This window comes from Ranitomeya variabilis, chromosome 2, assembly GCF_051348905.1.
Source record: "Ranitomeya variabilis isolate aRanVar5 chromosome 2, aRanVar5.hap1, whole genome shotgun sequence".
In the NCBI taxonomy this organism is placed as follows: domain Eukaryota; kingdom Metazoa; phylum Chordata; class Amphibia; order Anura; family Dendrobatidae; genus Ranitomeya; species Ranitomeya variabilis.
The window spans coordinates 360,223,927-360,236,060 of NC_135233.1; the positions used below are offsets into that span (position 1 = coordinate 360,223,927).

General features: G+C 43.0%; 1 protein-coding gene across 1 annotated transcript in view; it reads right to left on the reverse strand.

The window, feature by feature from the left end:
• The window catches only part of LOC143805923 (cytochrome P450 2B4-like), a 113,721-nt gene extending 101,852 nt beyond the window's left edge, over positions 1 to 11,869 (reverse strand). Inside the window, exons 1-2 of the mRNA XM_077285681.1 lie at positions 11,768 to 11,869; positions 10,883 to 11,120 (exon numbers count right to left, since the gene is read on the reverse strand). Of these exons, the coding sequence (XP_077141796.1) occupies positions 10,883 to 11,062 (180 nt within the window). The 5' untranslated portion in view covers positions 11,063 to 11,120; positions 11,768 to 11,869. The remainder of the gene's footprint in view (positions 1 to 10,882; positions 11,121 to 11,767) is intronic.
• Positions 11,870 to 12,134: the final 265 nt, after the last annotated feature.

Here is a 12,134-nt window from a genome sequence, read left to right on the forward strand (position 1 = left end):
CAATAAGATGAATCAGCTATGGGGGGAGGCACCAGGCCCCTCAGTGGCCCTGTGGTGTGCTGCTATTAGCGGCATGCCACTGGCTAAGCTAGGGGCCCCTGAAGGAGCAGGGACCCTAGGCAGCTGCCCCTAATGCCGGCCCTGCTCACTCAGACAACACAGGAACGCAGTAGGGAGTGGAGGATGAGGATCACACACTTAAAACCTTCCAACAGTCTCAGATAAATTCAAACATCTTCTCCAACAACAACCACTAACCATGCAGCAAAACCTACCTCTGACAGAGATAGCAAGGGCCCCGATTATAAGAGATGGGGAGTAGCCAACAGTGAACAGCTGAGCCTTAAAGCAGGAAAGCTTACAGGAGCTCTCAACTGAGCAGATTAACCCCCTGCACAGCTAATATAATTTTACACTATTTAATATGAATATGAAGTGCTACTAATCAGTGTAGGAGTAGGAGAAATTGATCACCTACAACAATCAAAGCGTTTGTGAGTTTACTTCACCGTAATGTAACAAAATGAATGCAAGAGTGTATGAATAACAAATTCAACCCAGAAAAATGTTTCAATGCTTTATCTTAGTTTTAGAGATCACAGAAATTTACTCCACACTACAGAATAGTGTGTAGCTAAGAAATGTAGGCCAGGAAAACATTTCAACTATTTTTGGGTGTGTAATATAACAGAAAAAGAACTCAGATCACGTAATAAATAATGGATCAAAATATATTCAATTTTTTTTTTAGCCCCAGAATAAAAAAAAGCTGCAGCTATATATTTACCAATGAAATGCACAGTACTAATCACTGTCTATAGACTGAATTCTGTTACTCTATGTAACAACTATGTAGGTACTAAGGAATCTGATAGTGTGGGATAAAACCATCCTGAGAACAACATTGCAACAAAAATGTGTATTTAACAAAATAGAAATGCAAACAGGACTAGCACAGATATTCCTGCAATTGAAACAAGGTGCACAGCACAAAATAGTAAATCACAGCCAACTGAATAGCGGGGTGCGACCGCTAATATGATCCAGTCCAGCAAGGATATGATGCAGGAGTGCACAGCACTTAAAATAGGAATTCCAGCAAGGATATTAGTGGGAATGCACACAGTACTTAAACGAGGAAGTGCAGCAAAAACTTGATCACATGTGCGCATGGCACTTGTTTGTGGAAGTCCAATAAAGCACAGATGGAGCGCCGACAGGAAAAGGTCTTCTAAAGGTACCTTTAAAGGCTGACAAGTCCAGCACCACAGCCCAACAGACACAGTCCAGAAGATATAAAGAAGCTAACACTTCTTACTGGCCATAGCAGTTCCAGAGGCGAGAGGCTGCACCAAAGTATGCTGGTCAATAGACAACCCTGGTCAGGATCCAGGAGCACACAGAAGATGGAAGGTAGCTGAATGTGGCGAAGCAGACCACCGAGCAACGAGCAGCAGAAGCAGGGAGTTCACCAGCAAACAGGCAGAAGCTCAGGAGCCAAAAGCACAAAATACTCAGGCAAGGAGGAACACACGACCTGGACTTAAATAACAGGACAGGAAGTTCCAAGACAGGGCGAGACACAAGACTCCATCTTGGATAAGGGCAAAAAGGCTCAAAGGAAAATCCGGAATCCTTAGAAGCTTCCTGTTCCAGAGACTGTCTCTCCCACCCTAGGCTAAATGCAGATTGTATGCGCTGCAAACAATTAACCCTTAGAAGGACTGTTAGTATGATGGGTCAGCTTCAGCGCCAGTAGCAACACTACAGGCCTCTGTTTCGTTAACCTGTGCACACAAGCCTTAAGCACTCTCCCTCCATATGAAGTGTCACAGAGCTGTGCAATGGCATCAGTGTGCTGAGATGGGTGGTGCATATCCTTCAATATCATGGCCTGCCAATCACAGTAATGCTACAAAAAAGATGGCTGCAGCATTACAGTGATGCGCAGGCAATCCCTGCATGCTTATTGGCTGAGTTAAAGGTGCCAAAGATACAGGGCGGGGCTTCGAGTTTTCACTGGAGCACTGCCATTGCTCATTGAGTAACGAGCACCGTGATGCTTGGAGTATCACCGAGCACGTTTGCTCATCCCCAGTGACTACTAGTGATCAGCAAGCATGCTTGATCACTCGATCAAACATCGAGGTGTTCTGTGCAATGCTCAAGGTTCCGCCCTGCTTGTTTGGTGCTCATTAGGCAGCCAATGAACATGTAGGGATTGCCCACCATATGCACTAATGCCGTAGCCATGTTTGCTACTGGAATTACTGTGATTGGCTGACTGCATCTCATCATGAGTTCTTATATAAGAACTGGTGACACAATGCTTGGCACACTGTTCAGGGAGAGTTGTTAGCGAGCAGGGATATAGTCAGATAAATATTACTATTGCAGTACTTGTATACTGCTGCAGCATTAAGACAACAGTATTTTTACAGGGCTACATATTTTTTTCTCTCTAGTAATACTGCTGTTACTGGCATTCAGTGTAGGGATAGCTGGTGAAGGATTATTTTTTTGATTAGAGGCATAGTGACAGAATTTAGGCCAAAAAGGACTTTATTTTAATGGTGCTGCAGCAATATACCTATAGAAGCCCAGTAAGGTCGGGGTCACACTTGCGAGTGTGATGCGACAAACTTGCGCATTAATATCCAGCACAGCCGCTGGCACTCGGGACTGGGGTGTACGGCTGCATATAAATACATGCAGCCGCATGCTCCGGCAGCAGTGCCGGGGATTGATGCGCAAGTTTGTTGCGACCCCGACCTTACTGGGCTTCTATAGATATATTGCTGCAGCGCCATTAAAATAAAGTCCTTTTTGGCCTAAATTCTGTCACTTCATTAGTAAAACCACTGTTAGGTGACCTTGAATGGCATTGGTTCTGGGCCTTTGTGGACCAGCAGCTCCAGCTCATCATCAACGTGCCAGTAGGGGCGGCGTTCCTCCTCCTAGGACAAAGTTGCTTTCCACCTCTTTTGGATAAAAACTTCCCCCTCACAGACCTCTTGAATCACCATGCTCTCCTCACAGGCCTCTCGGGTGTCAAGTTATCCCTCATCTCAGGTCTCTACTTTTCTCTCTTGAGTCTCTCTGGTTTGGGGACATGTGCCATGGTTAGACCGCATGTGTCCTAGTTCTTTCACCTTCTTTATCTCCATGCAGGCCTCTTCCAGCCCACTCTGATCACCCAACCAGCAGATGCGGTACTTGCAGACTACGAGTACTGCCCACATGCTCTCTCTGCAGTCTTGTGCTACCCCCTTCTGAGCCATGACACCAGTGTTTTGATCTGGATCACGTCTTCCAACTTCAGTAGAGCGCTGGCTTTCCTGTCTGAAGCCATGATAATGCCTGCCTCCTCTGTCACTCTCGTTCTCACGCTGAAGCTCACCGCTCTTCTCCTCACAGCGAAATGGTGCCAGCTTCCATGCAACCTTTTTTTCATTCTCCCCGCCCTTCCGGCTGCCTACTTCATACAAGTTCACCATGTCACTAATGGTGAATTCGGCCATGCTTCCTTCTACACTGTGAGGTGTGCCTCACACTGTGTTGCACCCTTCTCAGGTATGCACCCCTGTGGGCTGAACACATTTTTGTGCTCTCTGACACAGTCTACTTCCATGATAGGTGTTCTTTCTCCTTCTCTTCACCAGACCTGTTACCATCTTAGAATCCATATTCCTGGCCACTATCTTGGGCTGAATGTATCCCAATTTGCTCCCTCGATTTCTTCATGCAAGAAACCTGGATGCTTGGAATGCAAACGAAAATACCCAGCCACCCACAGGTCAAAACATTAAATGGGCATATTTCCAGACTGCTTGACTTGGAAATGTTGCAATTTAGACTTGTGAACATTGAGGCTTTCCCCAACCTCATGGTGGCTGTCCCTTGGTATTCCAGAGTGCATTGCAGTCCCTTCTTTAGTAAATGTTTTTTTGCCCTTGCACTTAGTTCATAGGCTTCACCAGTCTAGGCGTCCCACTCCTTAACAATGGGAAAAAAACATGTGGCCCTACTTTACTTTTTTTCCAGAGTGTATTAGAGTCCCTCTTCCTTCTAATTTTTGGCAGTCCTTACACTTAAAACTCATAAAGCCTATGCACTAACAATTTTAACAGAATGTGTATGAGGCACTCTTTTATGTCCACCACAGTGTGTTACGAAGTTGCTCTTCCTTCTAATTTTTGGCATTTCTTGCATGCATTGGTTTTGTGAGTTTCAGTGTCCCTCTTTCATAGATTAAACAGGATATGAGTGACCATGTCACACACCACATGCCCAGAGAAGGTAGTACGGTAAGTGTTTAAATTACATTTACCAGTGGCTGTAATTTTATTTCCCCCTCTACTATAGTCATAGGCGACTGGGGAAAATGGTGAGAGATAGCCAGGCTATTAAGGGGTAGAGAAGGCAGATTTTTTTTTCTCTTTTTAATTTTGCCTTGTATACATGTCAATATAAAAGGCATGAATGTTTCCTAGCATTTTTTTTCCTGAAAAATCCATTTTCTCTATGCTTTAGTATGTCTTAGGCCGGTGTCACACTTGCGAGTGCAATGTGAGAAACTCGGATCAATACCCAGCACTGCCGCCAGCACTTGTGACCGGAGTGTTCAGCTGCATAGAAATACATGCAGTCACACACATTCCGGTCCCGAATGCTGGCTGCAGTGCCAGGTATTGATGAACAAATTTCTCGCATTGCACTTGCCAGTGTGACACCGGCCTTATTGTCAGTCTGTAAAATGGAGTAATATTATTATTATTTTTTATTATTATAGCGCCATTTATTCCATGGCGCTTTACATGTGAGGAGGGGTATACATAATAAAAACAAGTACAATAATCTTAAACAATACAAGTCATAACTGGTACAGTAGGAGAGAGGACCCTGCCCGCGAAGGCTCACAATCTACAAGGGATGGGTGAGGATACAGTAGGTGAGGGAAGAGCAGGTAGTGCAGCAGTTTGATCGATAGGTGGTTACTACAGGTTGTAGGCTTGTCAGAAGAGGTATTTCTTGAGGTTCTTTTTGAAGGTTTCGATGGTAGGCGAGAGACTGAGGCCATGTGCACACGTTCAGTATTTTTCGCGTTTTTTCGCTATAAAAACGCGAAAAAACCGCTAACATATGCCTCCCATTATTTTCAGTGTATTCCGCATTTTTTGTGCAAATGTAGTCTTTTTTTCCGTGAAAAAAATCGCATCACGGGAAAAAAAGCAACATGTTCATTAAAAATGTGGAATTTCGGGGATTCCGCACACCTAGGAGTGCATTGATCTGCTTACTTCCTGCACGGGGCTGTGCACACCATGCGGGAAGTAAGCAGATTATGTGCGGTTGGTACCCAGGGTGGAGGAGAGGAGACTCTCCTCCACGGACTGGGCACCATATAATTGGTCAAAAAAAAAAAGAATTAAAATAAAAAATAGTCATATACTCACCTTCGATGGCCTCCGGAGTCTTTCCGCCTCTCCGCTGCATGCTGCCGCTTCGGTTTCTATAGCTGGTGTGCGGTGAAGGACCTGCGATGACGTCACGGTCTTGTGATTGGTCGAGACCGGTCATGTGACCGCTCACGTGACTGCGCCGTCGTCATGGAAGGTCCTGAACCACACCGGCATCTATAGGAACGGACGCCTGCAGGTGAGTATAAACATTTTTTTTAAACATTCTATCTTTTACTATAGATGCTGCATAGGCAGCATCTATAGTAAAAAGATGGTCACACTTGTCAAACGCTATGTTTGACAAGTGTGACCAACCTGTCAGTCAGTTTTCCAAGCAATGCTACAGATCGCTTGGAAAACTTTAGCATTCTGCAAGCTAATTACGCTTGCAGAATGCTAAAAAACGTGAAAAAAACGAAAAAAAAACGCAAAAAAAAAAATTGCGGATTTCTTGCAGAAAATTTCCGGTTTTCTTCAGGAAATTTCTGCAAGAAATCCGGACGTGTGCACATACCCTGATATGTTGCGGTAGAGAGCTCCAGAGTAGGGGTGATGCGCGAGAGAAATCTTGCATGCGATTGTGGGAAGAGGAGATAAGAGGGGTGTAGAGAAGGAGATCTTGTAAGGATCGGAGGTTGGGTGAAGGAAAGTAATGGGAGACGAGGTCAAAGATGTTTGTAGGAGACAGGTTGTGGATGGCTTTGTATGTCATGGTTTTGTACTGGAGTCTCTGGGCAATGGGGAGCCAGTGAAGGGATTGACAGAGGGGAGAGGCCGGGGAATAGCGGGGAGGGGGGGGGGGGGACAGGTGGATAAGTCGGGCAGCTGAGTTTAGAATAGATTGGAGGGGTGCGAGAGTGTAAGGCCGGCGTCACACTAAAGAGTTTTACGGACGTATGAGAGGCGCAAAAACTACGCATTGCACACGGACCAATGATTCTTTATGGGGAAGCTCCTAACTGCCGTATATTTCTCAGCTGTATTTTACAGGTGTAGAAAATTGCAGCATGCTGCGTTTGTCAGCATATTGCGCAAAAAATCCGCCAATGAAAGTCTATGGGGGTCTATGAAAAATACGTATTACACACGGACCAACAGTGTGACTTAGGAGAAATACGCACCGGTGTTCTAGAGAAAAGCCGTCAATTCAGTGCGGTGTACAGTAAAATCACACTGACAGATTAGAATAGATCAAATAAATGTCTACACACAGTATAGGGATAGATAGATAGATATATATATATATATATATATATCTATCTATCTATCTATCAGTGAGACGCACACACAAACATGTATATGTATATTTCATACAGCGCTAGATAGCAGAAAAGCCGGTAATTCAATTGCCGGCTTTTGCTATCTCCTTCCCAAACCTGACAGGATATGAGACATGGTTTACATACAGTAAACCATTTCATATCCCTTTTTTCTTGCATATTCCTCAATACTAATGTTAGTAGTGCATGTGTGCAAAATTTGGGGGCTGTTAAAATAAATGGTTAAATCGTGGAAAAAAAAACTGGCATGGGCTCCCGCGCAATTTTCTCCACCAAAGTGGAATAGCCAGTGACTGAGGGCAGATATTAATAGCCTAGAGAGGGACCATAGTTATAGGACCCCCCTGGCTAAAAACATCTGCCACCAGCCACCCCAGAAAAATTCCCATGCTCGAGTTCATATGAGGTTATGCCAGCAGGGGGCGCAGCACCGCAAGTCTAGGTAGCTACGTTCCCCTTCTTCCCATTCATTCCCCAGTTTTTACAGGCAGGGGCGGCTGCATTAGCAGGCTCCTGGCTGTAAAATTATTTAACCCCTTCAGATGGATTTACATCGTGGGACATGACTGAGCGCCGGAAAGGTATGGGATATTGTTGATTTTTTATTTTTCCTTTTTTACAGAACGAGGGTCGTCATTTGGATTAAGAGTATAATAAACTATTACAACACCATGTGTCTTTATTTCAATAAATACTTTTTTCCTAATGTGTTTTATTAACCATTTACAACTATTGGATTAATAATGGATAGGTGTCTTATTGACACCTCTCCATTATTAACCAGGCTTAATGTCACCATACAATAGCAAGGTGGCATTAACCCCTTATTACCCCATATCCCACTGCTACAGGGGAGTGGGAAGAGAGAGGCTAAGTGCCAGAATAGGCGCATCTTACAGATGTGCCTTTTCTGGGGTGGCTGGGGCAGATGTTTTTAGCCAGGGGGGGTCCTATAACCATTGTCCCTCTCTAGGCTATTAATATCTGCCCTCGGTCACTGGCTTTCCCACTCTGGCGGAGAAAATTGCGCAGGAGCCCACGCCAGTTTTTTCTGCGATTTAACCCTTTATTTTAACAGCTAGAGCCCCAAAATTTTGCACACACACACACACACACAACTAACATTAGTAGTGAGGAATATGCAAAAAAAAAAAAAAAAAGGGATATGAACTGGTTTACTGTATGTAAACCATGTCTCATATCATGTCGGTTTTGGGAAGGAGATAGCAAAAGCCGGCAATTGAATTACCGGCTTTTCTGCTATCTAGCGCTGTATGAAATATATATATATATATATATTCACGAATATTTGAGCCCATGGATCCATTCTATGTCCATTTTGCAAGCGGGAGAGAAAATCTCGCTGTACGGATGCCATACGGAATACATACGGAGGATGACATGCGTAAAATACGCTGCCACACCCTGCCTACGGATGACATACGGATCACTATTTTGGAAACATTTCTGCGTATTACGCATGTAAAATACGGACCGTATTTCCCTACGCTGAGTGTGACACCGGCCTTAGAGGGGAGGCCACAGAGCAGGAGGTTGCCGTAGTCAAGGCGGGAGATGATGAGGGCATGGACTGGGGTTTTTGCAGATTCTTGGTTTAGGAATGTACGGATCCGTGAAATATTTTTGAGTTGAAGTCGGCAAGAAAGTCGGATAGGTGTTCTAAACATAGCTCTAAGCGTATCTTATTTCCATAGGAAACGCTAGAAGTAATTTAGCTTAACTCTAAGAGTGACATAGTATTAAGCTCCAAGAAAAAAATGCATGTATACATCCTAATCTAGGAAATCGGCATCAAAATGTAGACCACTTCAATAAATAAAATTATTATTCACATCAGGGATACTATAAAAACTTCAGACAAATTATTTACTATATATATATAGTCTTTAAAGATGAGTGCACTCACCGGTCTTCCGTGAAAATACTTCTTTATTATTGCTAATACATCCAGAGACAGGTGGAGGCCGGGGGAGAGAGGGAGCAGGGGAGGACGACGGCCGTTTCGCGCTAGTCCTGCGCTTCTACGGGTCCCGTAGAAGCGCAGGACTAGCGCGAAACGGCCGTCGTCCTCCCCTGCTCCCTCTCTCCCCCGGCCTCCACCTGTCTCTGGATGTATTAGCAATAATAAAGAAGTATTTTCACGGAAGACCGGTGAGTGCACTCATCATTTTCATCTTTAAAGACTATATATATTGAAGATTTCGTTTCCATGAAGGAGCACCCGAGGTCAAATGATTTGGCGTGTCCAGTGGTTCACATCTGAGAATCCCGTTTTGCATTCTCATCTGCAGTCAGAAGTGTGGGTCGGTGCCGCTCATTTTTTCTTTTTTCTTTTTTCTTTATACAAACTTATTTACTATATATAATTCTCATACATTAGGATATATAGAGATTAACATCATAAAAATAGAGATTATGAATAGACTAATATGTACATATATTACCAGATTAAATAAAAACTTGGGTGATCTTATTCAGACCCTGCGGTTTCAAACTCCCTAGTTTGTAAATCCAATACACCTCCTTTTTATTTAATTGAATAATTCTATTAGGAACTTTTACTGGGATGTGATCAATGGGGCTGATTTTCAGATTATTAAAATCCTTTTTGTGTGTAAGGCTGTGTGCACACGATGCGGATTTGCGGCGGATCTGCAGCGGATTTTTCCACGCAGAAACGCTGCAGATCCGCACTGTGATTTACAGTACCATGTAAACCAATGTAAAAAAAAGTTGTGCAGAAAAATCAGTGCGGAATTGCTGCGGATTTAAAAGAAGTGTATGTCACTTCTTTTGTGCGAATCTGCAACGTTTCTGCACCCCTCCATGATAGAAATCCGCAGTGGCAAAAACTGCATAAAATTCGCACAAAATCCGCATCAATTCCGCGGCAAATCCGCACAAAATCTGCATAAAAACCGCGGCAAATCCGCAGCTGCAGATTCTGCCAGGAGATGCGGATTTTGTGCAGAAAATTCTGCACCACATTTCCTACATGTGCACATACCCTTAGAGTGTAATGTCTAGATAGTCCATGGGTGAGGAGGCCCTTTTTAATATTATGCCTGTGTGAATTTAACCATAGATGGAGTGGTTGAATGGTTTTACCGACATACTGTTTGCCACAAGGGCACTCAATCACATAAATTACATATTCTGAATTGCAATTCAGGAAATGGGAGATCATAAATTTCTCTTTGGTAGCCAAAGAAATAATGCTGTCCATTTTATGTTTGATATCTTATGTTTAATATTCTGACAATATTGTTTCCAGCAGCGACCTGGGGGTCACCGATGTGTCCAGGCATCTTCCCCATATTGTTGCCATACATTTCAGCGATTTTTTTATTTTTTTTTGCCTCCCCATAGCCATCTTTTTGTGGTCTTCCAGAAAAATACTCAAGTTTCCCCTTGACTTCCATTATACTCGTTACTCAAGTCTAGCCTGTCCGAGCTGCATGGTTCGAGTATTCAAGCATTTTAGCGCTCGATCACCATTAGTAACTTCCACAATTGCTCTGTGGCTTATTAGCCATAATGAAAGCATAATCTTTCTTTACCTTAGAGCCTTGACACTGCAAGTAAGTGTGATTGAATCTCAAAGTCAATGGTGGATCCCCAAAAAGCAGGTTATGAATTGCCTGAATCTACATGAAACACCCCCTGTTGATGAAGTTAGCCTATAGCCAATCTCTTTTCTAGTTTGGTAATTGGGACAGTCCCATTAAGAAAGAATAATACTGAACCTGTCCGTGTGCTATAGTGCAGTCATAATATTTTTCTCTTTTGGCAATAAATACTCTTTTGCTGATCTAGGAGTCAATGTTTGACATTGCAGAGGTAAAAGGTAATATTTGCTCCTATGTAACAAGAACAAATTAAGCAATTAAAATACAGGATTTACCTCATCATAAAAGTCTTCGTTAATAACAGTGCCAGCTACAGTGCCCCGGTCTCTGACCTCAGGCGGTCATGACGCCATTGGAGGCTTAGCGATGGCAGCAGAGAACTGGCGTTTGTCGCTTCTATTGGCACAATAGTGATTACATGCAGAACATAAAGCAAATATATCTTTAGTTTACTTACTCATTGGTTCATCAGATCTTCATAAACACTTACTTTCAGCAGAGATTTCACCATGTCTCCTTTGCTTAGTTGTAGTAGGTTTCCCAATATTGGCAGCGGGGTAGGTCCAGGTGGCAAGTTCCCTTTTTTCCAAAAACGCATAAAACTTATGAATACGATGAGACAAGACACCACCGCTGTAAGGAGGAAGGTAACATCATCTAGGAAACACATCCTGGAGACTGATTGTTCTTCCAGCTGATCGCTTGGTTTCAAGACAGTTCTGCTCTTGCTATGTGAAGTAAGGACACATGAGTGAGGTTAGCTTTGCCTCAATTGATAAGGGTTTTGAATAAGGGCCTGTGCACACGTTGCAGGTTTATTGCATTTTTTTTCTGTCCAGATTTGTCACAAAACCTGAAGAGTTTCCTAGTGTTAGCAAAGTGAATGAGAATCCTGAAGCCTCACGCACACGCTGCTTATTTGAGACTTGCAGATTTAAATCTGCGTCATGTCAATTCTTTCGGCGTTTTTGCTGCAGATATCACCCATACTAATAAGTGGGGGAAAATCTGCACCAATAACATGTCAAAATCACACGTATTATACCGTGCATTTTTCCTGCCAAGAGAGGCAGACATTTCAGCACCAAATACTTAACGTGTGCACATACCCTAAGAAAATTTTTAGAAACTTTTGGGATTAGGTTTAGGCAGAGACAGATTGTCTATGCTTTGTGCTAGTTTGCAAAATCCCCCATGTTATAACGCAACCCCCATAAGAGGGGGTTGGATCATGTACGGGGTTTTATGTAGGAATTAAACTATGGCTCCACTAGTGCAAATACAAGAGCAACACAATTTTGGAAAAAAAAACTTTTGGGAGAGTATAGACTATAATAAACTACATAGAGTATTATTTAAAATGTTAAGGACTTACATGGTGGGATTCACATCCACAGCTTCCTAAACATCAGAATAGGCATAGTCTCACATTCCCTCAGCTTAAAGGAAAGAGAAAAGAAAAACCCATCCCCCACTCACAGCAAGCTACTCCCAGCCTAAATTATACTTTGCCTGCAGCTAAATACAGCTTCATTCACACTTAGCTTTCTCCAAAGCACCTGCATATTATGAGATGTTGTACCAGGATCAGGTGGACTTTATTCATCTAATATGGGATTTTAAATATATCAGTCCAGAAGAAATAAATAGAACTGTCACCGGAAATTATTTTCTTTCCAAGTCCTGCCCCCGAATGTGTTGATATTCTTATAATAATTAAATATATATTAATTTCTTTTTAA